We start from the raw sequence: 27,425 nt of genomic DNA on the forward strand, positions 1-27,425 counted from the left end.
ATGAAACAGTTGGGAACATGAGCAACCGCATGTGTCATTGACATTCCCAGTGGTAGGAGCCCCACTTTTTGCCTCTCAGCGCAGACAAGGAACCATTAAGAAAGGAGGACAGAATTATCGGTCTCCCTTGAAAATTTCCCCCAGGATTGTGTGTGCTGCTTTGTTTTCACCCTTGATTTTAACTTTTCACTCATGTTTCTGACCTAGAATGATCCAGGCTTGGGCTCTCTGGCAGGACTGTGAACATTTGGCAGCTTGGTTTGACCACCTGTCAAAGAGCGCGTTCTGAGAAGCGATGGTGATGAAGGCCTTTGTCCTGCTGGTTGTCTTTGCAGAAGCCTCTGCGAGATCTTGTACTCCGAATAAAGCAGGTATGCCTTGGACTAGCCCATCTTCCCCAAAAGCGAGGTTTCCCAAAGACTCTTTGCAAAGTTCAGAGCTCTGTGTTTCTTTTGTTATCAAAATGCAATATCAATACTGTAGCCAAGTAGTTGCAGTAAAGCGCTCCAGTGCCAACCAGACTTTTCCCATAGGAAATAACAATGTATTGGAGAAACTTAGACTTTTTTAAAATTAGAGAATCCTAGATAGATGAATGGATAGATACATAGATATAAAAATATTTCTTTTCTTTTTTTCTTTTTTTAAAGATTTTATTTATTTTTTTGACAGAGAGAGACACAGCGAGAGAGGGAACGCAAGCAGGGGGAGTGGGAGAGGGAGAAGCAGGCTTCCCTCTGAGCAGGGAGCCTGATGTGGGGCTCGATCCCAGGACCCTGGGATCATGACCTGAGCCAAAGGCAGAAGCTTAACGACTGAGCCACCCAGGCACCCCTAAAAATATTTATTTTCAATAAATAAATAATGTATTACAATAATTTAATAAATACATAATCTATTTCCTATTTGACTTATTGAAATTATGTCCTGTGTCATAAATTAGTGTTTCACAATGCTATGCATGAAATGGACATTTTTAAAAAATTTTAAATTATGTGCTCACTTTCATGGGCACAGAAATTTGTATATATTTCTAAATTTATCTATATTTCTAATCCGTTCAACCTGGTTTCACAAATATATTCCTTAAAATAGATTAAAGTTGAAAAGTAGACCAGTTTTGAGTATATATTAAGTATAGTGCAGATATCACACAGATGTAGCGGAAACTAGAAAACTTCAGTGACTGAGGTTTGGGGAAAACATTCATCACAGTTCATGAAGAATAGTGAGGAAAGTGTTTTTAACCAACTGCTTTCCATGTTCAGGTGTGGCTAGAACCCACTGTTCTTTATGAAGATTAATATGATTACCCTATCTGATTTCACACCACGTGTATCCTCTTTCTAGATGTCATTCTTGTGTTTTGTTATCCCAAAACCATCATCACCAAAATCCCCGAGTGTCCCTATGGCTGGGAAGTGCATCAGCTGGCCCTTGGGGGACTGTGTTACAATGGGGTCCATGAAGGAGGTTACTATCAATTTGTGATCCCGGATTTGTCACCTAAAAACAAGTCCTACTGTGGAACCCAGTCTGAGGTAAGTCCAGGCCACACAACGAGGAGTTGCTGAGATGACACAGCTGGGCCCCAAAATAAGATATCTGCTACCCACCCTTAAAGGGATTCAGAATTCACCAAATTCCTTTTAAGAGCCAATCCTGACTTTTATTTCCTGGGATGTTAGTGTTATTTAAATTCTTCTCATCTGCCTAGTTTAAGTGAGTCTTTGGATTTGAATTTTATTCTCCTAATTTGTTGCCTGAGTGAACTAGGCCACCGTCCACTGAGTAGAACAATACACATCTCCCACCTCCACCTTGCTTTGAGTTCTGACATGTGATCACAAGCTGCCATCCTTCTGGGTTGGATGGTGGGACATCCTCTGCCCAAGACTTTGAAGTAGTCGGAAAGGCACTTTAAAGGAGTATCCAAAGTGTAATACAATTCATAATTGGGTCTTGTGAAGTACTTGGGACAGGTAATCAGAATTAAAAGGAACCACATGCAACCTCTTGCCAAATATCCTCATAGGTCAGAGGAGACATTGGAGACGTCCCAATAAAGTCACAAGTTGGGGGCCCCAGAACCAGTAGGGGTGTAGTCACGAAGGGTGGCTGCTCCATTTTTGACCCCTAGCATTCCTGCTACTTTGACTGCAGAAGGCTGTACATACAGGAGATCTCTGAAAATGAGAGCAAAGAGCACCCAAGGCCACCTCCTTTTCCTAAAGACCCCACGAGGACTTAGTGATTTAGAGAGTAATGGACATGATTAACAGAAACGTCATGTCTTTTAGTATCCTGGAAGAGTGAACTAGAAATCACCTGTGTGGTCTTAGGCAGGTCACCTCTCACATAGATGTTCAAGATCCCTTCCAACTCCAATATTCTGTGATCTTAGAGTTCAACAAGCCAGAGGAAAAAGTCACAGGAATAGTGGTCATTATTGGAAGAGGGAAAGAGCAAATATGACATAGTAATGATGTGCTAGAGACGGAAGATGGGTGAAGGCATTCGTGTAAGATTACTTGGATGGGGGAAATGGATAAAAAGTTGATGCTGGGAAACAGAGATTCTTTCACCAGTTCTTTTTGGTCAGAAGCCCAATGGGTATATGGATCTCTTGTAAGTGTGCAACATTCAACTTAGATTATTTTAAACAATCTTGGTCGAACATATTCAAGAACTCTTTGCAGAAATTCTCAGCTCACCATTGACGTCTCCCCGTGGGTCTGATCATCTTCGATCACTTTTCCCAGAACCCTCCTTCTCATCATGGGGCCCGGGGCCACCCTAACTGTCTTCTTCCTTTTTCAGTACAAGCCCCCCATCTACCACTTCTACAGCCATATCATTTCCAATGACAGCACAGTGATCGTAAAGAACCAGCCCGTGAACTACTCCTTCTCCTGCACCTACCATTCCACCTACTTGGTCACCCAGGCTGCCTTTGACCAAAGGTAAGTTGCTTTGAGAGTGGAGGGCTGGCTGCCTTGTGTGTGTTCTGCAGGCCCTGTCAATCAGGCATGTTTCAGTCCTTATGCAAAATTCTCTCGCCTTTTCAGAGTGGCCACTGTTCACGTGAAGAACGGGAGCATGGGCACATTTGAAAGCCAATTGTCTCTCAACTTCTACACTGTAAGTGGTCTCCAGGTTCTCATTAGTGCCCCGTGGCCTTTTCAGGAAATGAGGGGAGGCTTCCTCAGGGTTTACTCTTCCCTAAGCTCTCTGCAGAACCCCGTTCTTGAATTCAAATTAAGACATAAGCTTTGGTCTAGTTTTAAACCTCTTCAAAGACTAGATGCAACAAGAAGGTCGATTCATAGACTGGATAGAGGAGCTATAAAAGGTGTCACAGAGATATAAAGTCAATGTTCCCATCTTCTGATAAAACTGAGGCAAGAGCAATCCTGTGAGTTGTCAGAGGTCAGGAGGCAGTAAGATGGCCAACGTCTAACTCTTAAGCCAGGTTAGTTTCCACTGCAACCCACTCCAGAGAGTTATATTAGAATCTAGCTCCTGTTAAAGCATTTGGCGCAGAGTAGTGACCTTCCCGCCTGGGACAGAGCTGAGGAGAGAGGTCGGGGTTGCCCTCTGCTGCCTAGTTCTTTGGTATCCAAAGCCATTCAGAGAGTAGGCTTCCTCTTGGTCTAATTTAGGCACACTGCCTCTATTGACATTGAAGTTAAAGGCACACTTTGGTCTCTCAAAATAAAACTAAATATGCAACAGCCATTAGCCCAGCTGCCCTCCTGTTTAGAAGGGGTGTTTTGTTTTTTTTAACCTGCAGCTTCCAATGAGAAGGTGGCATACTTAGAGTGACACTCCAGCTGGCTGGAGGAAGATGTAGGCAGGAATAGAAACTTTTACATAGAACATTAGAACTGGGAGATATTCTTAGAAGCCATCATGTCCAACCCATTCATCTCACAAAGGAAAGGACTATATTACCTGGAATTCCACTGACCTTGAACTCTTTGAACTTGCTTTACCTGCTGCCTAGAAGCTACCAATCCAGCTGAACTCAGAAGGTGAGAGATCCTCTAGAAGGGATCCCAGAGTCACCTGGCCCATTTTACAGACAAGGATCTGCAGCCCAGAAGGAGGAAATGGTGTGCCCATGATCCCACAGGTAGTGTGGAGCAGTGCCCAGTCTAGCATACGGATCTCTTAGCACTGCTCTCTGAGGCTTACTTCCTATGAAGGGAATGGAGCTTGGGTTTCATGATCCTTCTCTTGTACTGGCCTCATTTAAGGCCCTGGGTCTAATTTCATATTCAAAATTTTGATTCTTTTTATTAAAAAGGGCTTTCTACATTATAGAAATTTTAAGGTCCCAAAGAACCTAGGTCTGCCCCTGACCGCACACCCCTAATGGTTAAGTTCAGACAAAAGGAATCCTATATAGCCCCTGGGCCTATAGTCAGGAGGGTTAATGCAGTGTGGACCAGCAGGGGGGATTAAAAGATGGCAACATCATTGCAGTAACTGATAAAGGTTGTCCAGAGAGAAAAACAGGCTCACTCATCAACAACAGTCTCAGGGGACATCGTGGTGATGGGCTGTCCTTACTACTGAGCGCCTGTCCAGATGTGCATGATTGTTATTTTAACCAGATAAAACTACAGATATGCTCCTATGAGGATTTTACGACAGCTGGCACTAGAGAGGTACCAGGATTATCAAAAACCATCACCCACCATCAGCCGTGTTGGGCTGTTTCGGACATATATATCAAATCTTAGAATTGGAAGGAACCTATTCTTTTTTAAGAAAACAACAACAACAAAAAAGAGGTATAGCCTCATCATCACCCAGATCATCCTTTGGGCTGGATAGACAGACTTTCCAGGACACTTCCTTGAGCTGTTCTAGAAATGAGGCTAAGGCGTCCCCTGGGGCTCATCAAGACCCTTCCAGGACAAACAGACCTCAGCAAAGATGGGGTCTGATGTTGCAACCGAAATTTTTGTACTGATTAATATTCCTACCATGGACTTGGTTTCCTAGGCCTGACCCACACGGCTGGTATTTTTCTTCCCCTCCCTTCTTCCGCTCTGAGAGCATTCTTGTGTGTTTCTGAAGCAACATCTGCCCCCTGCATACATTTCCATCAAATTACCAGGCACAGAGCTGTGCCCTAGATTACACAAAGGAATCAATGCACGGCTAATTGCTTAGGATTCCAAGAGCTCCAAGTGCTGGGTTCCAAAACCACCAGTTCTACTCGACATGCTTCCTCTCTTCTCCCTCTACCCCCTCCCACTCACTCCTGCCAACAGCCCATAGTTGGTATTCCTGGAGAGAAGTCATTTTGGCCCCCAGTCCAAAATAAAGGAAGGGAGTCAGCTTGTAGAAGTGGACTAGCAGTGTGCTTAAGAAAATCGTCTGCCATTGGCCCACTGGTTTCAGGTCTAGTTCTACCATTTACTAGTTGTGCGACCTTGGGTAAGTTAGTTAACCTCTTTGGGCCTTCATCTATTCATTTGTTAAATAGAAATAATAATAGCATTTACTCCATATGTTTATTATGAGGATTAAATGAAATTATTTTTATGAAGCACTTACCATACTACCTGGTACAAAGTAAGTGCCTGCGAAAGTAGCCAAACTCATGATCACAGCTTTTGACCCCCTATAAAGTGAAAACTCTGAGAGCTCTTAGCACCAGCAGTTACCATTATAGTGTTACCTTTATACCATCAATGTCAGTATGGGATAAGGTTGACTTTTATGCAATCAAAATAGTATTGACAATTCTTCTTAGTTAGAGACCAGGGAAAAGGCTTGGGATAGAGCAAATGCAGGCAATAGAGGCAAAATTCATAGACTTCCAAAGTCAGAACAATCTTCAGAGGTGATCAACCTTGACCTCCTAACCAACGTCCGAAGCCCTTCTGCAAGATTGCTAAGGGGTGTGCTCCCCACCTTTTCCAAGGACAAGGGCAAGTTAGACTTTCCCGTTTTAGATCAGCTTGTGAAATCTGATATCTTGAACCATAGTCCATTGGTCATGGTTCTGTCTTCTGAAATAATACTGAGTCATGATGTTGCTGATGGCCCTTCAACTATCTCAAGCTTATCTTCCCCAACATCTCCCCACCATTGGTGCTCCATCATCCTACCCCCTCTTCTCTGAGAATTATCCAGTTGGCCACTGCCCCACTAAAAAGCAGAGCCCAGAAGGGAAATGTTATATTCTAGACCCTTTCAGACCTCTGCAGGGCACAGTGGGTCAGGGGTGAGCTTCTTAGTTCTGAAAGACTCTAGGAACATGTTCTAGAATATTAGCTTTGTGCAGCTTTCTTTCATTTCTATCTCACGTTGAGCCTGCGAGCAACAGCCGCTCCCAGATCTTGCCCACATCAACTGCTGTTAAACCAGATGTACCCATCTTAACAGTGTCAATGGACCATTGTGACTCAATCTTTCCATCAGGTGAAGGGACTGGAAGGCTTGATTTTTCAAGGTGATCTTCCTTGAAAAGAAAGGAAGAACTTTCTTCCTTTCCACAAATGAGTAGTTTATGTGGTGTTTCTATGTTTCCAGGAATGCCAAAGCAAATGGTCCAGGTATTATAGGATGAAGCTATCTGGAAATAGGTCCCTAACTTATGTTATAAAGAAAGTAGGAGGAAATCATGCTGAGAATTGCCTTAGCTATAAGGTGAGAAGTGAAGAAACTGACCATTAAAAGTGTTTTGTTTCAGAAATGGAATTAACGGTGCAGATTCTCTTCTCCACTTTGTAACAGAATTGCACTAGTTTCTCTGCAAGTAGAGGCATTATTCCAATATTCTAATACCCCATGGGCTGGTCCCTGGGAGATGGGGCTGGGAGAAGCACCTGTGGCTAGGTTGGGGGACTGCATTGTGGCCCCAGGTTATGTCCTCCATTTGTAAACAGTCTCATGAAATATGACAAATCTCAGAAAATAATAATAAACAGTAACAATCATTGTAAATCTGCCACTTTAACTGCATAGTGAGTTAGTAAATCACTTATGATTAAGAACATTATTATTTAATTATTGCAACCATTTATGTGGTGCAGGGGGTTAGCAGACAGGAAGAAAAGAACTGACTTCTGAGTGTCTGACTCAGGGAGGCCTAGTTGTACCTGCAATCAGGAAAAAATGTAAGAGCCCCTAGAAAATGATTTTAAGGCCTCTCAGCAAATACCCTGAATTGGACCATTAGGGGGCTAAAGTCCATTGCAACTAGATATCCTTGCTGCTTGTTTACCCATTGCAGTTCTGCAAATCTCCAAGTCCATGAAACTCAATCTTTTACCTAGTATCCTGGTTTAAGCTTTATGCTTCTATTACATAAAATCATCATCATAAAAACATTTCTGCAAGGCTGATGAAGGCAAAGGTTACTCCCATTTTTCAGATGGGGAAACTGAGGCCCAAATGTCTGACTTGCCTAAAAGTTAGTGGTGGGATCTAGGATTAGCCCAGCAACATTGTCCTTCCATCATGGTGCTTTTGTCTCCAGAGGCTAAACTCAGAGAGTAGTTAAAGGTTGTTACTAAAGTTGAGTTTGGTAACTTTAAGACAATGAATGGGAAAATCAGCCTCCTTTGGGTAGGTCAACTGGACACACTACTATTTTTTTTAATAACTCACCTAGAACTGCCTGATGAAGAGACCAAACGAAGACCATACACACCACGCCAGTAACCAAAGGCTGCTGATCCTGTGCTCCAGTTGTGGTCATGACTCCCTATTGCACTTAGAGTTGCAACCACAGTCTTCTGGATCCATCCCCATAGCCTCTCTCACTTCACCACCAACCCCCCTCACTTCCTACCTGCTCCCCCCCACCCCCTTTGCTTGCTCAAGCTCCAGCATATTGGCCTCCGTGCTGTCCTTCCAGCTACACTGTCACCCAGGGATTTTGCCTTGGCTGGAACATTCTTCCCCCAGATGCCTGCATGCACTACACACACTATAGAAGCATTTCTTTGTATCAGTACTTAGCCCGGAAGCACAGGCTTCCTAGCTTCCCTCAAGTCTTGGCTCAGATGTCACAACCTCAGTGAGACCTCCTTAACTACAACGGTATCTAAAGTTGCAGCTTGCCCCTCCTTGCACTTCCACCTTACCTTACTCTCCTCTACATTCCTTACAGTTTTTCTATATAATGTACTATATTCTATTATAACATATTATATAATTCACTCGCTTACTGTCTATTGTCTGCATCCCTTGCTGGAATGTCAGGTGGTTAGAGATAGAGATCTTTGCCTTGTTCCCAGATACATCTCAATATACAGGATGTTCTGACATAGAGACCATCTCAATATAGAGAGCAGTGCCTGACACACAGTAGGTGATCAGTAAGTTGCTGTTGTTGCCTTTGTTGTTAACTGTACTGGAATCAGATCATACGCTCCCTGACCCAGGCTGGAATCTGCTCAGGCAAATAGTGGAGGTGAGCAAGAGCAAAACGAGGTTGTCTATGTTTTATCCCTATTCCCGTGGGTGATTAAGTAAAGCTCAGTGCTTCAGCATTCTTGGATTCCACCTTTTTTCCATCAGCCAAATCTTGTTACTTGCTGGCGTAGACGAGACGTACAGTGTGTTTCTCATTGTGACCAGCAAGTCCAGAGATGTGATACCCTCGTCCCTTCTAAGATGGCCCCAGCATCCTAGGACATACAGCGTCTCTACTCCCGGAGGGTCTCACTGTGGTCTCACATGCCTGTGCCCTTGGGTGGACTCCCACCACCACCCCACCCCAGTTCATCTGCTCCTGTCACACCCAACTGCTCAGTCTGAGGGGTCGTAATGACCAGTGTCAATTTCCTTCCAAAGAATGCCAAGTTCTCCACTAAGAAGGAAGCCCCTTTTGTCCTGGAGACATATGAAATCGGTTCAGATCTGTTTGCAGGAGTAGAAGCCAAAGGGTTGAGTGTTAGGTAAGTATGTTTCCTCCCTATTTATATTTTTAAAGCCAAAGAAAAGAAAAAAAAAAGATCAGCCAAGAGGCTTTTGAATTACCAGATGTTTCTAGGCATACAACTCTCTGGCTCAAAGCAATGCATTTTATTTCATTTGCAGGTTTAAAGTGGTTTTGAACAGCTGTTGGGCCACACCATCAGCTGATTTCATGTATCCCTTGCAGTGGCAGCTAATTAACAAGGGGTAAGTACCACCCTCCAGAGCACAGTGCTGAGAAGTGGGGTAGCTCTGGGGCTACTTTGGCTTGGAATGGCTTGGGAAGAAGAGGTGAAGCCTCAGGGTCACATCCGTGACACCCTCTGTGCTTCCAGACTGGGTACTGATACTAGCAAACATTTATATGGTGCTTTCTAGGTACCAGGTACTCTTCTGAGAGCTTCATCATGTATTAACTCTTGTGCCTTACAAGTGACAGTCATTATTACTACCATCCCTATTTTCCAAGTGAGGAAACTGAGGCACAGGAGGGTTTAAGTAATGTCACATACTTAGCATGTGTGTATTTATGGGCAAGTGGGTTTAAACCCAATTAGTCTGACACCAGAACCCTGGTGAGAACTAAATTAGATAATCTGTGTAAAAAGTTAAGCATGTAGTACCTAGTCAGTATCGAATCATTTTAATTAATATCACTGTTTTTTTGTTATTAATTCAGTAGATAATTGGGAGTTCTTGAAATTTTTGAATAGAGGACGAAAGTATTGGGATTGTACATAGAAAGATGATTCTGGAAGTCATCCATGTGACGGGTTAGAAGCAGTACATGGGAGGTGGAAAGACCAGATTAGAGGTCACGGCCTGAACTGAGGTGTAGCCAAGTGAATAGAAAGGTCATCCAAGGGAGGGAGAGGCGATCAAAACTTAGCAACCAATCAGATATGGGGTGGAGAGGAGGACAGGGCAAGAAGCCTGAGAAATATGTGGCATCAAACCTGTGGGTTGTGAAGGTAAGGAATTGTTTGTTGTTGGGTGTTAGGGAAGAAGATTCTGGAAAAGGGTGTTGGATTCTCCTTGAGTTCAGGGATGACATGTTGAGCTTGAGATGACAATTTTCTGGAAACACCTAAAATTGGAACTTTTTAAAACAGAGGACAGGTTGAGCTAGACTAGAGACGTAGACATCATACACACAATGAACAGTAAATGCGAAAGAGACCATTCCCCAAACCCAAACAGACCGCATGCCCATGTTGCCACCAGAACCCTTCAAAGCTAAGTAAACACGGGGGCCAGGGACAAAAATGATTAGATAACAAAGGTGGAGCCACCTTGGACCTTTAACTATTTATTTTTACTTAACAAATACTTAAACAGCACTTACAACATACCAGACATGTTCTAGGTCAGTGCCTTACAAATATTAATTTATTTAAATTTCACCAAACCCCTATAAAGTAGGTAGTATAATAAGCACTATTTTATACAGGAAAAAATCTGAGGGGTAGACAGGTTCAGAAACTTGCTCAAAGTCCAGAGCTAGTCAGGGGAGGGATCATCTGGGGTTCAAACTCAGGCAGCATTATTTCCTAAGCAATGTCGGTAGGACGGGCCAGCAGAACCACATCTAAGCAACCCAGCAAAGCTTCCTGTGGAGATGGTAGCTTAATTTGGATGTCACACCTATCACTGAAGGTTCTCTTGACAATTTAGGTTCTCTTGACAATGGTGCAATCAAATGACTTCAGGAAGACTATGAAATAAATTCTTGACCTACAGGGACCTGAAATTATGATCAGGCAATGGGAACCTCTCTCACACATTGGCTACAATGGGGCGAAGGCACTGCCATAGCTTGGAAACCTTTCCCTGCAAAGCACTCTGGTACTGCGGCTTCCAACTTACAGATGTATAAAATGGCAGGAAGGGGAATGCCTGTGGCTTTGTGGTGGTCTATGGAGGCAGTCCTCAGACTCTAGTGTGTATAGGAATTACCTAGGGTACTTGTTACACATGCAGGCACAGAGTTAACCTACCCCAACAGAGGGTTCCTGGGCAAACCCTGAGAACCTACGTTGAAGCAGAGCCAAATTAAAGAAGCCCTCATCTGGTTCCATATTCTGCCTAGCTAGAACGGCCCCTTAAGGTTGGAGATACTTGCACAAAAACCAGTGCCAAGGGGAGGAATGAGAAAGTCCACTCCCATAACCTCCCAGATGCTTTTGATTGCCACTGGGCCCTTTTGGAGGAAAACCCAGTTTTCAAGAGCATACTGAGAGCTTGGAAGAGATATATTATTAGGAATTTTGATCTTATGTAGGGAAGAAGACTCCTGCAGTGATGTTGTAAGAGCCTCCCTTGGGCATTCCACCATCCCAAGATGTCTGTCACAGAGGGGCAGGTGCCATAGCCAGTGCCAAGGGGCAGCAGAGCCAAGACATCTAAGCCTGCCCAGGACTTGACTCCTCCCCACCCCAACAAAGCTCTGTTTACATTGTTTTCCACCGGCCGACACCATGCCTTGGACACTCCAGCTGCAAGAAGCTATTTTAAGGACTCAGGTCTTGAGTTCGTACAAGGCTCTCAGGTTTATTGACCGAATGATCCTCCAAGGTCTTGTTTCACAACTCAGAAAATGCCTTCAGCTCTGTCCTTGCTCATAGGTCACCACAAACGTGGCCAGGCCTCCGACCTTTGGTCCAGATATAAGGTATACTGTTCACTTCCCATTTTAATCACTAACTCCAAGAGTTGACATTCCTTCAGTCCTACCTCGAATTTGCACCCTAATGTCTGGCTCTGATGGAATGTGTGGAGGAGGGGACATCTCAAGGGCTCTCAGACAGCTGGATGGATTTCTGGTGTGTGTATACTGAGTTGGATTGGCAATGGAGTCAGAGAGAAGCTCTGGGAGGAGTATTAACTTTGGGGTCCACTGTGGTGCTGTCCACTGGTCTTAAGCTTTTGGACCCATAGACCTTTCTCCACAAAGGACAGACCCTGGTGTTCCTTGTCACCTGGACACAAGACTCTCCAAAGTTCACGTGGGCCTTATTGTACATTTGTGTCTGCTCCCAACACCTTGCTGAATGTCTGCCACTTAAATAGGGAATTAGCGTGTGTTTGGGAAATGAAAAAGTATTTTGATTAAACCAAGTTTTTTCAGTCTCAATGCTGTTGACATTTGGGGTTGGATCATTCTTTGTTGGGGGTGGGCGGCTCTCCTGTGCATTATTGTGTGATGATGTGCAGCACCCCTGGCCTCTACTTTCTACATGTCAGTAACACCTCACCCCTAGTTGCGGTGACAATGCCAAATATCTCCTGGGGGAGGGGTGGGGCAAAATCGTCCCTAGGTGAGAACCACAGGCTTTGACAAATGCCCATCTGTGTCATTATTTTTGCTTTTACTGTAAAATATTATCTTTGGGACTCTGGGATTTCCCAAACGCCACATTCTCATTATAGAGTATTTGGAAAATATATAAAGATATAGGAAGAAAGCAGAAACCGCCCATAATTCTACCACTCCCTAATAGCCAGCATTAACATTTAGATGGTATCCCTCCAGTCATTTTTTTTTTCTGTGCCTATATTAAAAACATGACCAAATTTTTACAAAGGTAACTATATAATATAGAATTTAAATAACACAACCTAAGTTCAAATTCCCAGTGGCAAACGCTCACAAGATACACAGAGAAAGACGCAATGTGTGACGTGGCTCAGGTGGTTATGGCAGTACTTTTGGGAAATGCTGTTCTCAGCACCAATGTCTTTATCTTGTACACATCCTGGGAGTCAGTCCATGTCCCAGTCCTTCAGACAACTTCATCTCTCAGGAATTTCCCTTCCTTGAGACAGACGTGTGGTGACTTACCTGGTGTGCAGCTTCTCATAAGTCACCCCCCGCCCCCCCCCACTGTCCCCTGTCTATAGAATGAGGACTAGCACACCCATCCCATATCTCCTCAACTTGACCTCATATCATGAAGATAAGCAAGGTGCTCCCAGTCAAAGTGCTTTGTAAGGATAACATGCTGTATAGGAGCCCAGGGGAGTGTTGCTGTCGTCTGCGAATTTACCTCAGATTTTGCTAGAGTTCATGAGGTAATTTTCTCTCCCCCCTGCCCCATCTGCTCCAGCTGCCCCACGGATGAAACCGTCCTCGTATATGAGAATGGGAAAGATCACAGGGCCACCTTCCAATTCAATGCTTTCCGGTTCCAGAACATCCCCAAACTCTCCAAGGTTTGGTTACACTGTGAGACATTCATCTGTGACAGTGAGAAGCTCTCCTGCCCAGTGGTGAGCCACCTCTCTCCAGAACGAGAATGTGACCCGAGGTGGGAGTGGGGGCGGTATTTGAGAAGCTGTATTTTCAGCTGGGCATCATAACCAGACCAGTGTACTTGTGTGCTGAGGGCATTCTGGAAGAAAGGGCACTGGGTGTAGGGGCAAACGTCCGGGCTCTGTCCACCCTACCACCAACAAGCGCCATGGTCTGGCACATGCCACTTAAACTCTGGAGCCTGCTTTCCTCATCCTTAAAGACAGTGGTGATAAGTCACGGTGGCCCTTCTCTTTTCAGAGAGCCGTATTAGGTAAAATGAGCACAATAACAGACATGGAAATGCTTTGAAAAAGTTAAAAGCGCAAGGAAAATTCAAAATGTCGGTGGTAGCAAGAGGTGCTGCATGGAAGTCAAAAGATGGGTATTTTTAGCTCTTGCCTGGCCAGCTGAAGGGTCCATCTCTGAGACTTGAAATGAGCCAGAGAGAAGCTGCAGAAATTCCCAACACCCATTACTGATGAACTGAACTTTGTGAGAGGAAGCGCTGGGCGGTGGGGCCCTAGGTTCACAGCCAAGTTCAGTGCAGCCCAGGCCAGGGGCCAGTGTCCCCTCTGCACCCCCCACCGAGAAGCTGCTGCAGAATCCAGGTTTCCATGGCAGCCAGGTGTGAACCTGGTCCTTAGGACAGTGGTTCCACAGTGTGGTCCCCAACAGCTTCAGCATCACCTGGGAACTTGTTAGGGATGCAAATTCTCAGGCTCCCCAGACCGCCTGATTCAGAAACACTCGGGGGGCCCAGAAATCTGTGCTTTAACAGCCCCTGCAGGTGATTCTGAGGCATGCTCAGGCTTGAGAACCACTGCCTTAGACCAAAAAGTGCTAAATCACCAACTGTTGCCTGCTCTGGTCTGTCTGGATTAGAGACCCCAGAGAGGAGGAACACAGTGTTTCTGAAGAGGACACCTGCTCACGTAGCCCGTGGTAACCAACAGAAAAAAGATTATAATCTCTGTTTCTACTCATTTGTTTTGGCCAGAAAATGATCACATAGCCGCACAAATAAAGGGCAGGGAGCAGAGAGATATTTTTACAGTTGATGAAAGGATAATTATTGGCACTACATTTTAAAAAGAAAAGAAAATGAGCCAGAACACATTTTGCAAGTGTCCACCTCTCAAACCACTGTAAGGAGAGTAACTGCAGGTAAAAGCCTCACTTCTTATCAAAAGAAACCACGCCAATCCCTCCCACACCCAACAACCTCTCCCAGCAGGGTATCTTCTAGCTTGAAGAGTTCATAAAGTAAAGTTTTTTCCTTTTAACCAAGTTAGAGAAGGGATGAAGACAGCGCTCTGGATAATAAGTAAGTGAGTAAGCAAGTAAGTAAATAAATAGACGACAGACAAATAAGGTAACTAAGATCTCTTGACGGGAGAATTTTGACTCTATCAAGTTTGTGACTTCTTTTTTTTTAATCTCTTGCCTTTCTCCCCTTTCTTTCCTGTGTGCATTTCTCATACCTCCCTCCCCGCGGCTGGGGGTCTTCAGACCTGCGACAAGAGGAAGCGCCTCCTCCGGGACCAGACAGGGGGCGTCCTGGTGGTGGAGCTCTCGCTCCGTGGTAAGCTTCTCGGTGTTCCGAATGCTTGAGTTCACGCTGGGCTGCGTCAACAGGCACAGCCGGTTGGAGCATTTTAACTGAATTGCCAAACCAGGTGTGCCTGTAGACACTACCTTCACCTGCAACTCAAGGCTTCCCACCTGGCCGGGGGGGGGGGGGGGGGGGGGGGCGGTCAGCGATAGGGGAAGCCGTAGCTCATGCCATACCAAGAAGTTGGGGTTTATTAACTACCCTGAAACTCTCTGTCTGCAGCCTAAATTCCAATGCCCGCTAGGAATTAGGAAGTGCTGAGCTTCCGGACAGAGCATGCGGCAAATTGTAGTAATAGACAACGAAATGTACTGGGAACATCCGGCGCAAGTCAACAAAACTTCATAGAGCATCCAGTGCTGGCCCTGGGCTGGGCTCGACACTGGGGTTTCAGAATGAAAGGAGACCCCCGTGGCCCGTGTCTTCAAGAACTCATCATCTAGCAAGGAGAGAGATGCTAAATGCCAAGGGAAAGGGAGATGACTATCAATGGGGGTGGAGGAGGCAGGGCGCTATGGGAGTTCATGGCAAGGGGATGCGCCCTATCCAGGGCCTAGGGAAGACTTACATCCATAATCTTTCAGTATGACCTGAAGAGTGCTATGACATGAAGGGTAAGCAGGGCCCGTGGGAAGGCTGGGGCCTTGAGTAGCTACACATCTGAGAGAACAGTTGCTAAACTATGACCAGGGCCCAATCCAGGCCGTGCCGCTGTTTTCTGGCCTACAAGCTAAGAACAGTTTGTACCTACTTATATGGTTGAAAAAAAAAATCAAAAGAATGATATTTCATATTTTATGATATATCATAAAATGATATGAAATCAAATTTCAGTTTTCTATAAAGTTTTATTGGAACACAGCCAGACATGTTCATATAAGGTATTGTCCCCAGATGCTTTCACCCTACAAAGGCAGCACCAAATAGTTGCAATAGGGACCATAAGGCCCATAGCTGAAATCTTTATTATCTGGCCCCTTCCAGAAAGTTTACCAACCCCTGCCTTAGAAAGCCAAGGAGAAAATGGTTTTCTTCTTCTTTCAAAGAGCTTTGGTGAACCCCACTATAAACTTGGTCTTAAAGGCAATGGGGGGTCTATTGGTTTAAGCAGGAGAGGATATAGTCAGGTTTGTATTTTGGAAACATAGACCTGAGGCTCCTTCCATAATCTCTTCTTAAACCTTCAGCTTTCTCTCTCTTTACTCATTACAGGCAGGGGATTCTCCAGTCTCTATAGCTTCTCAGGTAAGGAAAAGAGGCACCTCTGGGAAGGGTCATGGGGCAATGCCTTTAGAAGGTAATGTGTGTTTTAAAAGAAGCCAAACCTCTAGGAATTGAAAGCTGCTCTTTAAAGCACACCTGAGTGGGACAGAGCAAGATAGAAGTAAACAGATGTCTCTCCAGCCAGCCCCTGAGCTCTGCAGGAAGGGTGCGGCTGGGGATAAATTGGATGAAGCAGAATTGGGTTCCACCTCTCAGCAAAAAACATCACCAGGGGGCTTTGCTTGGGTTTCTGCATTTAGAGAATGTGATTTTCAATGATCTGTTTTTTCAACAAATATTTCTGAGTCCCTGCTGTGATTCTGCCCCTCATTCACTAAATGACCTTGGGCAATGAACTCACCCTTCCACTCCCCAGTTTCCTCTAAGAAATTGGGCCTAATAATTGCTCCTATCATCCATGGCTGCTGTATGGATTAAATGTGACAACTAAGGGCACCAAACAATGCCCCGCATAGAGCAAACATCCAGTAAGATCAGCCATCACTACTCTTCTAGGCAGTGGAGCTCCTGCAGAGGGAGATAGGCAAGGCCTCTGCACTTCCCCATAGTGTGATGCGTTGGAGTGGGGGTAGAGGAATGATTTAGATAGCAGCCAGGGAAGCCTCTCAGAAGAAGAAACATTTCAGCTAAGACCCAAGATCTCACCTGCATGATGAGGAGAACAACTATGTGAGGAGATGGGGTAAGACAGTTCTATTTATTAATAAACTCACAGATGTAGACTTTGCTCTTAGTTACAGGAAATCACGTAAACCAACTTTTTAAGACTCTAATCCCAGATCCTCGTTTCTAAAGGAAGTCCTATAGCGAAAGCCCTAAGGTGAAATGTGCCATCACTGTGTTATCCATGTTCAGACAAGGCACACTGCAAGGAACTGACAAAACCAAGCTACAGAAACCCCAAAAGATAAACAGATTTTATATAAAATGTGCAGAGTTTTATGAAAACCTACTTAATGCCCCCGAGTTGACTCTTCCATTAACTCTTTGTTGCGTTGTCCTTGCTCCATGTAAACTGTTTCTGTCCACTCTCCTGTCTCATTCACAGATGTCCTCTATCACCTCATCGTGATGCTGGGGATTTGTGTCGTGTTGTAGGAGATCGCCAGGCAGGCATGGCATCTCCTCCCACCCGACATCACCTCCTGGGTCCGTGGCAAACTCCCATTTATTGTGCTGCCAGCGAGAACAAACAGAAGAGCATATTGTTGAGAAGCAGAAAGTAGTGCTTTGCCAGTTACGTCTCCAATGATTTTTGTGAATCTCAGTGATTGCCTTCGTGCCCCACGTCCTCCTGTGACTTCCTGCGGCTTCCAGTTCCTCTCCTGCCGCTGGTGCAGGAGTCTCCTTTCCCATGCTCAAGTCACGGCTGCAGTGGACTCCTCTGAAAGCTATTCTGATTTTAAAAGACTAGCACACCCAACCCAGTGCTGCTGAGCATTTTGAGGAGAATGTAGGGCATGACCACAAAGTCAGTGCTAAGTACAGAATGCACAGGAATAGCCAACTTTGCCACGGGGGTCCTTTGGCATTGATGCTGTGCAATGCTTATTTAAGAACCAGGGCTGAGCCACCAGGCAGGGGTTCCGAGCTTTCAAATGATGATGTGGGAATCAGAGTGAAATAGAATAGTGTTGCTCAAACCTGAGTATTAGAAAGGAAAACAATTCTTGAGAGGCCTCCAGGGCTAACCTAATTTGTTTTTAGTATAGTGTTTCTTCTTAAATAGGTATAAACATTATATAGGTATTAACTCATTTTTATAGCCGATATAGATTTCAAAAATTAAAAGAAAATTACAGATTAAATAGGACTAAAGCTACAAGAAGAATAAAACTCACATTAACATAAATTTAACGTCATATATTGGCATTGCCTAAATGAAACCACTCTTGGCACATGACTCTGGAGTGACATCTGTGACAGGTCCTCTGAAGTCTGTCAACCCAAACCTACTCTACCCCTTGTGATGCTAAATGCTTTCGCTATTTTTTTTCTATTTGATCCAAGAAATCTTCATCTGTGCAGAATGATCTGACCTCATTTAGTCTTTAACAGTCAAGCGTGTATCTATCTGTTTTTGTCTCCTTGACTTAACGATCATTAGAACGGAACCTACCAAAAAAATCAGAAAGAAGCACAACTGCAAAAATGGCTAGTGGAATCACACGGGGCCACACCCTGATAACACCACCACCCAGTGATCCAGAATGCATGGATGTTAATGACTTAAGGGTCAACAAAATAAAAACTGAATGAACCAATCCTCGTAGACAACTGGGAGAGCCCCAAGAATGCACTGTCAACCCCAGAAGCTAGAATGGGATAGGAAAATCCAGAGCTCTAAGTTTTTTTCTTAGTCCTGTACAGACTTAATTTGTGGGCTCATACTTTGAAAACACATCAGCATGTATCTCTGTGGTTAATGTATTTGAGAAGTTTTGAGATCTGTAGTTTGGTGGGTCTTTTACAACTATGCTAAGGAACTGAGAAATTCAGCTAGTTCCCAAATTTCTGGAAACATGGAGTACATGTTTGTTTAGCAACAGACTAGATTCAGATGACTCAGCATAGTCTAAACTGGTCTCAAAGCTGGAGCTCCAACCAGTTTGAGATCTCTTGTTCTTATAAATTCAGAATTTTTATAATCAGGAAGGACAGAAGACATATTTTATTTGTTCTAGTCAAAAATTCTTAAATAGCCTACTTAGAGCCATGATCAAATCTTTGTCTGTCAGAGTCAAACAATGTTGTATTAGTTTTGCTTTATTTTATCATATTGTTTAATGATCTTCTATCTCCTCCTGGTGCTATGGAATAAATAAAATGCCTTAAAATAAATAACCTATGATGACAGCTTACGATGTTAATGTATCATATTGATAGCCAATTCCTCCGCCCTTCCAGGGGTTTCTACAGCTAGAACTTCTTCGACTCACACACATACCACAGACTTCCCATCATTCTACCCTACATTTACTTTCCAAAACTCCCAGCGTTCGCTTTCTGATGCAAGGAGGCAACGCCATCTGTATGATCTCCCTGTCTCTAACGCCCTAACGTCTACCACCAGCAATCAAATGTGCTTCAACCTCAGGTGAGCTAAAGCCCCTTCATGTCTTCTAACTTCTCTATCAAGGAATTAAGAGAAAACACTCCTGAAATAATCTCTGTTATAAATTCTCATGAGTGCTAAACATAAAACATATATAGAGAATGAGGAAAGAGTAGATAACTCCCTTAGGTATCCTTAGATTTTAGGAAATTAATCTTATCAAATTCCTGCTTATGATCCTTAAAGACTCACTCTCTTAAAACTTGAGTAATATAAAGAAAAGAAAATATACAGACATGCATATATACTGAGGATACATACTCACATAAATCTCTACCTATCTCTACCTATCAAACAATAGATATAGATTTAGATACGGAGAGATTTCTCTGTGTGTATATGTACATAGATACATATATATGTATATATGTGCACCTGTGAATGGACGTGTATGCACATGTGTGGAAATGTTTTATGTGTTTGTATGGATGCCAAATGTTTATTATGTCCAATGAAAAAGGCAGAAGCAACAAAGTCTTTATTTTATAAATATAACTTGTATAAGCATGTGGGCTAGAGCTGAAAAGGAACACACACACACATTCCATACAAATACAAAGATGGGATGATGGTAGACAATCACTATATCCCACCCCATCCCTACATCAGTGTATCATTGTCTAATGCCTTTTAGATGTAACAACATTGGACTGCTTAATTACCTCCACACTTTTGTGCACACCTCTGTTAGTCCTTAATATATTGCAGGACTACTAGTATGCTACTTCTCTTCAACTAAACTGGGAGCTAAAGATCAAGGAATGTTTCATATTCTCATCTCCCCCCAGTGTGGTACCTGGCACAGCGTAAGTGCTCAATAAATGCTCTTTGAATTAATGAAATATCATATGGATGGATGGTTGGATGGATGGATGGATGGATGGATGGATGGATGGATAGATGGGTGGATAGGGAATGGCCTATCTCTCTGAAAGACCTCAGAGCAGAGGTTGTTCTGTTCCCTTCCATGGGAAAACAAAGTATTTGGAATCCAGACACTCTGCTCCCAAACAAGGGAAGAAATTCTGAAATATAAGGAGATAAATGTTGTCCCATTGTCTCCATGCTGAGGCAGCAGGGGTAGCTCCCCTGTCCCTCTCAGATAAATGCCTTCTTTTGACTAATGCTTTCAAGCCTTGATGCTAAAGGCCTATGGGAAGGAGCAGAGCCTCCCCCAATAAAAATGGAATCATGTCAGAGAAAATGGAGTCTGTGAAGGTCCTAGAGTTCAGTCGCCCACCTCTGGACAGAAGAAAAGTCTTGCCAATGGAAATACACAGTAGCTCCATGGAGATGGGACTGTTTGTAAGGCACATCCCTTGGCCCCTATTTAGTGGCCCTCTTCCTGAAGAAAGGCAAGAATTGCACCAAACCTTTTGTAAGATTTGGTATTAAAGGCTCTCAACTCACCCAAATTATTTTCCTATACAGAGTTCAAAAATATCTCTACAAAAGCAGCTCACAGGTCAAGTAAAAAAAGAAAACATTCCCGATCTCATTGCTTTTCACTTCTTCAGTCTTAGGGAATTCACCAGGAAAGTGTCTCAAACACAATACGTCGTCCAAACTGCTCTCCCATATTCAGGAGCAGCCATGAGGAGGATAATCAGGATGTGATGAGTTACAAGGGATAAAAAAAAGAGAGAGAGAGAGAGAAGTACTGTTAAGTGCATTAGTGGTTTAGTCAGTCTGCTACAAGAACCATTGACAGACATGATGGAATCCTATTCTCTGTGTAAAGGGGGAAATAGTCATAGCAGAATGGATGGGTTCATCTTCGTCTGCTGGAGGTTGCAAAAAAATTAGCACTTCATAAATCAATGAAACAGTCCACTTAAAATTCAAGCCTTGATTGAAAGCAAAGCCTATCTTCATTCCTTTGCTTTGGATAGGAAAGAAATTAAGCAATAAATTGAGAGTGGGACATTTCCATTTGGAAACTGCAGCGCTCACAGGAAGTCAGAGCTCAGGACCAGGCCTTTCAGGGACTGACTGCCCCGATCCAGTCTACCTGGAATGGCCTGATCCTGTTGGATTTCAGTGACTGTTCACACCTTAGATAGAGCTTTATCCCTGGGAAACATTGCTGAGATGCCTTCTGATAACTAAAGGTTAGGGAGCAGCCCCTGGAAAAAAGAAGGCAGGCAGGGTGGGGCCAGCAGCCCCAAGTTTTGTCCTCCGGGTTTCCTCTCTTCCAGAATGAAATTGGGTTCACTGCAAATTCACAAGCTAATGGGCCGGAAATATCTGGCAGCTAGAGCAAGTTCACTGGCAGGTCTGGGAGGAACAACCCAGCCCTGGTCCCCCAGGAAATGAGTTCACCCTCTCCAGCTCATCCCAACCTCACAGAGCTCTGGGGCGGGAAGAGGAGACCAGCTAGATAGCTCCCCCTACTGGTAGATTAACTCAATACCCCAGATCTACACCCCCCGCATGGGATGTTTAATGCGTCTAACCAAATGGTCCTCAGACTTTTATGGGACCCCACAAACATCTTTAAAGAAAATACCTCAGAAGTTCTCTGGGACTTTAGCTTCTTCCTCAGTAAAGTCGGGGAGTGGAATAGTGAAGCCTTTTTTGCCTTTCAACCAGAAAGTGGTTTGTTCTCCTTTGCCCTGTGGGAGTCACAGAGGAGGAACGGCTGCCCATGAAGTGTGCCCTCTGCACAGACAACTCGGTCTCCCTTGCTTGTTGACCGAAAGTTTTGTTCTTAGCCAAAGTGCAATTAGGCAGGAGCAGCCTCAGTGAAGGGAAGGCCTCATTATAGATGAAATCTTGGTTTCCTTGGGCTTTGCTGGTAAGCGTAATTGGATAGTCAGCAATGGCCTAGGGGGTGAGGGCCTGTCAAGGTTGAATTTTGCTGCAAAGGAAATCTTTTAAAAATAATAATAAAATCTATGAGCTCGTCTGATCAGTAGGGCAACTGGTGAAGCACCTCATATACATGTTCACATTTAATCCCCACATCTACCCTTCGAGGGCAATATTATCACCATTCCCATTTCACTGATGATAAAACCAGGCCCTCAAATCTGACAGCCAGTAAAATTCAAAGCTAGGTCTGTGCTGCTGCCTTCTAGAAAAATCTTCCCCTTACCTGAAGTCTGCTGATGAAACACAGTATGTTCAGTGTCTCCCAACAGACAGTGCCTGGGCATGGTGATTCCAACCGCGCCAGCCACCCCAGGACCGACAAGGAGGAGAACAGAAGGGCATAGCCGATCTGCATTTCCCAAGGGCTGGACTGCATGATGCACATTAAGTCAGTAAATGCAATTCAACAAATATTTAAGTGCCCTCTTCAGGCAGAGCTTGGCAGCAGATCCTAGGGTTTACAAAGAGGCAACCTACAGAATCCACAGACTTCTGGTGGAAAACCACATAATCAATTATGATGAGCTGAATGTTTGTAACCCCCTCCTTCATTCACTTGCAGAAGCCCTGACCCTCGAGCTGGTATTAGGAGGCAGGGCCTTAGGGAGGTACTTAGGGTTTAGATGAGGTCCTGAGGGTAGGGCCCTTAGAAGAAGAGGGGACACCAGAGCGCACTCTCTTTCTTCGCTATGTGAGGACATAGCCAGAAGGCAGCCTTTGGAGAGATTAAGAAGAGGGTCCTCATCGGAACCGACCATATTGAAACCCTGATCTCGGACTTCCCTGCCTCCGGAACTGTGAGAAAATAAATGTCTATTGTTTAAGCCACCCAGTCTGTGGTATTTTGTTATAACAACCAAGCTCAGACAGAAATTAATGACGATGTTATTCATGCACTAGAGATGTAAACAAAGGAACTGCAGCACAAATGTGGGAGTAATTAATTCTGATTAGGGGCCAGGTTTTATTTTAGTCAAGCCTTGGAGGACAGGTAGGAGCAGGTCTAGCTACATAACTTACAGGGCCCAGTCTAAAGTGAAAATAAGGAACCCCTCATTCAAAACCTATTAAGAAATTATTTAAGAAAGTAAATAATATAAATATTATTAATATATTATAGTGATAATTATATTAATAATGTTATGGTAATATATTAATGAAGAAACTAAGAAGAGCATTAAACCAAGTGCTGGTTGCTTCTGCACAGTCACGTGCCCATGAGTTTGACCAAAACCAGACCAGATCAAAGGGCATTTGAGGCAGAGGCATGAGGGGGGGCGGGGGCTGCGGAGAGCAGCCCCACATAACCGTCCTATGTTTCGGTCTCCTCTTAACTTTTGGTTCAACATCTTGGAGTCTCTGGGTGTCTTCGCTGTCACCAAGTAATCTGGCTAGCTGGAAATAGATTTACAGAGACAATTCAACCCTGTTTCCCTTGAAGATGCTACCATTCAACTTCGGGGTCCTAAAAACCTCAGACCCGGGACTTGAATCCAGAACCACCTGCTGTCATACGTGGACCCTAAGGCCCCAGGGCTGTCTACCTGTGTGGATCCCAGTCCTGAGCCTGAGCTTCTCCTCAGGCATGTGCCCCATCTGGAAGTAGACAGTGGCACTGAGGAGGTACAAGGACATCGTGGCAATCTCGTCCACGTGCTGGATTCCACTGCGCATGGGAAGTCCGCTAGCCACCATGTATGCATCTCCAGTGGCTTCCATCTGAAAAAAAAGCAACAAAGTGGCCTTGCTCTGAGGCCCCCCACATTGAAGAGTCACACTCCCTGACCTCCACTCCCTCCATGTCCCAGCATGTCTACAAGTTTCTGCCCGTGTCCTGGTTCTTCCACAAAGCCTTCCTTCCCTGAGCCCTCCTGCACACGGTCACTGCTTTCTCCTCTGAAATCTGATCGTGGTGGGGACCATATTTCCGCAACTCAAGTTCAAAACCAGTTAAACAGGCAGCAGTGCACAAATGGGGTAAATCTTGAAGGATCACATGCATCCATCAAGTGGAGTTCATCTTGCCCAACCTGAAAGGTCTTCACCCCATACAGGGGCTCTTAGATACATTTATACATATGTATACAGTAGACACAATATATATGCTTATACTTACGTATAAATTCATGTATCTGCCTGATTTGTCCTCTTCTCTCCCCTAATAAATCCTAATAAAGTCAGCTTTCAGATCCCTCATTCACAATAGAAAATAAATGACCAGTGTGAACTTTAAAGATACAACCCTTTCCAGATGTTTGCATTTTAGCAGAATCCAAAGATCATGTGGTAAAGGTGGGATTCCAGGCATTAGCCAGGCAGTAAAAATACCTCTGTCTATTGGTCACCCCAGAATTACACAAAATCAACCAGTACACAAGTCTGATTGCTTCCAGGCTGCCTCTCCCCACCACGGGTACATACATCCTTTAGACACTGACACTGATTTAGTATTAGCTCGTGCAAAACATAGCGGAGAATATAACACCAAGAGGAAATCCCAGAGGACGCCCTCCTAAGCAGAGCACCTTCCGTTTGGGGTACATGTGACCTACCCTTTGAGATTATCCACACCAGCTTTTCTTTCACCCTTAAACAGAGGCATATCTGTGGGGAACACTGGGGGATAACCATTAAGATTATGTCCCCGGGGGACATGACCACACTGTCCCCCAAATCTCCCCGGCCCCAGGGCCACAGGCAGAGCCCTGTTATCATGGTCAGCACCTGTGGCTGCCCCAAGATGCGTGAGCTTGGGCACCCTGAAGTCATGATCCGGCCCCATCAGAAAACTCAGAAAACACCCAAAGCAGCCATCACCACCACTTGAATGAAGCCAAATTATTCATTTTTGCCATCCTTCCCCGACAAATCATTTTTTACCATATTCCTACATCTCTCCCCCTGACCCCCCCTGAGAGGCACTAGGCAGATCGTTGTTTCTCATTTTAGCCACGAGTCTGATAGTCTACACTTGGGCGTCTGTCTTCACCTGCACTGCTAAGGATCACAGTAACAGAAGTGAGACTCACACAGGGTCCGAAGACAACCTTTAAAGGAGAGTAAATGTGAGCCTCTTTGAATACGAAGGAAATATATTCAGGAGTGAGCTGGAGGAATCAGTCAGTAGGAGGTCAATGCCTCTTTAGAAATGTGTTTACCGCGAGATAAAATAATGGAAGGAAACAAGGAGCAACTGGTGAGTCTTGACAAGCACATGCATCTGTGATTCATCAAGCCCTTTCCCAAGAAAACAAACGGGAATAAAATATTGATTTTCTGCCATGCACTGGGACAGACTGCCAGCCTGAAATAGAGCCTTTCCCTGGCTGACAGCTAGGGCTGGGTCCACCCTCACTCCTGCCCTGGAGTCAGCCGACAAGGAGAGCGTGTCCCCTCACAGCCCAGGAGCCAAGTGTCTCACCTTAGACGCATCATATGTCTTAATGATATGATCAAATAAACTGTACAGGTCATTAAGGAGCTTCACAACTTGTAGGGGGGAGCTGAGAGAACACAGTTTTGTGAATCCAACAATGTCAGAGAAAAAGATTGTCATGGACTCAAAACGTTCCGGTTCCACAGACCTTCCAGCTATGAGCTGTTCTCCAATGAAGCTGAAACCAGAGAATAGGGATCGGTTTTGAACAGACTCTTACTCATTTTGTCTCCTACAAACCCCTGCAGAGTCATCCTTATACTTCCTTTTGCTTCAGTGAATTAGGTTTTTGGTTAACAAAAATTCCATCATCTAAAGGGATTTTTTTGACTCCCATTTCTCCACCTGCATTTTCTCTAAAGAGACACTTTCATTGGTGGGTATAAATTGGAGGAGGGGGGAGCAGGTTACAGAAATGCCTTTACAATAAGGATTTTCTCCCTGAGGGCATCTCATTTTCCCCTGTTGGTTATAGAGTTTGGTGGTAAAGATTCAACCTGCAGATGTGGGAGGAAAAGTAAGCAGCCACCAATCCACAAATCAATATTTTTGCTTTAATCCACCAATCTCACGTTAACACCTTCAAATCCCCGACCCCGCCTCTTTGTCAAGACACACAGGAAGGGTGCTGGAATTTTAATAGCAGATGCTCCTGCCAAGTGTTTAAAGAGAGTACAGATGCAATTACAGCCAAAAATTAAGCGAGTTTTGAATCTGAAGTCATGGGCGCATATCGTATTGTACAAAGAAAGGTTTTGGAGCACGATCTCAAATACTGGGGAGCTAGCAATTAATCAGACTCATGCAACCAGAACTCCATCTAGTGGTCGCTCTCCTGTTGCCGCAGCCATAATCTTTACTGTAAGACATTCTCTAGTCCTATGAATTCAAGGGACTTTGCCCCTATCTCCTTTTACAGGCTGTACCAAGTTGCCTGCAAAATGCTTCACCTGTTTTAGAAGAACCTGACTTCCTCTTATTAAAGGAACAAAAAAAATATTCTCTCTATATGGAGCCTTTTAGATAGTGATGCTATTTTTTCCCGGGTCCTTTGAAAAGCTCCGCCCCCACCCCGAGCTCTGGAATACCTTGGCAGCATTGTGGACAGAAGCCTATCCACTTTCCTCTTCTCCGCCATCAGCTGGTTGGTCCTCTCTTCCACCACGTCCTCCAGGTGATTGGCTTACACATCCAGCTTGCTCACCATACTGTCTAGGATGTTCACGTGGCTTTAAAAGAACCCCCACATTAACACTTTTTTCCAAGAACTTTAGGGCCACAGTGGAGCACAACTTCCAGCTATCCATTCCAAGAAAAGAAAATATGTCTTGCCCTTCAGGTTCCCTACTGCAGGGCTGCCCGTGGACAGTAGTGAAATGACCATGGCTGTGAGGTCACGTGGCCTTCTACCAGCTCTATGACCTTGACCTGCACCCTTCATCTCCCTGAGCCTCAGTTTCTTCCTCTGGAAAATGAGGATAATACCACGTACTTCCCAGGGCTGTTCTGAGGGTTCAGGGAGATAATGGGTACACGGTCTCAATCTGTGTCTGGCACTCATCAGACACTCAACAAATTGGCCCTCCCCCACTTCCCAACATGCTCCAGACCATTGTCATGGTCAGTCAAAAATACAGATTTCAGGACAGTTTTTTTTTTTTTTTCTGAATAACACCAGCTGTTTTCTTTTCAGATGACAGATGTAGGGGCACTTCTAGATCCTATAGGCTCTTGTTTTAGAAGCATCTTCAGAAAAATCATTTCAATTCCCCATTTTTCAGATGAGGAGACTGAGGCTCACATAGGAAGTAGACTTGCCTTAACATAGGAGAGCAGATTTTCTGAGTAAAAGTCATGATTGACC

General features: G+C 44.4%; 2 protein-coding genes across 2 annotated transcripts in view; one reads left to right on the top strand and one right to left on the bottom strand.

Annotated features, from left to right (window-relative positions):
- The first annotated feature begins 295 nt into the window (after positions 1–295).
- Positions 296–17,234, top strand: TECTB (tectorin beta). The gene is made up of 10 exons (XM_021700048.1): positions 296–371; positions 1,351–1,541; positions 2,821–2,963; positions 3,069–3,141; positions 8,824–8,927; positions 9,070–9,153; positions 13,053–13,215; positions 14,750–14,822; positions 16,065–16,097; positions 17,185–17,234. Exons 1-10 carry the CDS (start codon positions 296–298, stop codon positions 17,232–17,234), a joined length of 990 nt encoding a protein of 329 aa, XP_021555723.1.
- Positions 17,235–21,363: 4,129 nt separating this feature from the next.
- LOC110589491 (guanylate cyclase 2G-like) overlaps positions 21,364–27,425 on the bottom strand; it is a 39,848-nt gene continuing 33,786 nt past the window's right edge. The window contains 5 exon segments of the mRNA XM_021700007.1: positions 21,364–21,377; positions 22,349–22,443; positions 23,672–23,844; positions 25,547–25,739; positions 26,650–26,790. Of these exon segments, the coding sequence (XP_021555682.1) occupies positions 21,364–21,377; positions 22,349–22,443; positions 23,672–23,844; positions 25,547–25,739; positions 26,650–26,790 (616 nt within the window).

Source organism: Neomonachus schauinslandi, chromosome 6 (assembly GCF_002201575.2).
Source record: "Neomonachus schauinslandi chromosome 6, ASM220157v2, whole genome shotgun sequence".
In the NCBI taxonomy this organism is placed as follows: Eukaryota; Metazoa; Chordata; class Mammalia; order Carnivora; family Phocidae; genus Neomonachus; species Neomonachus schauinslandi.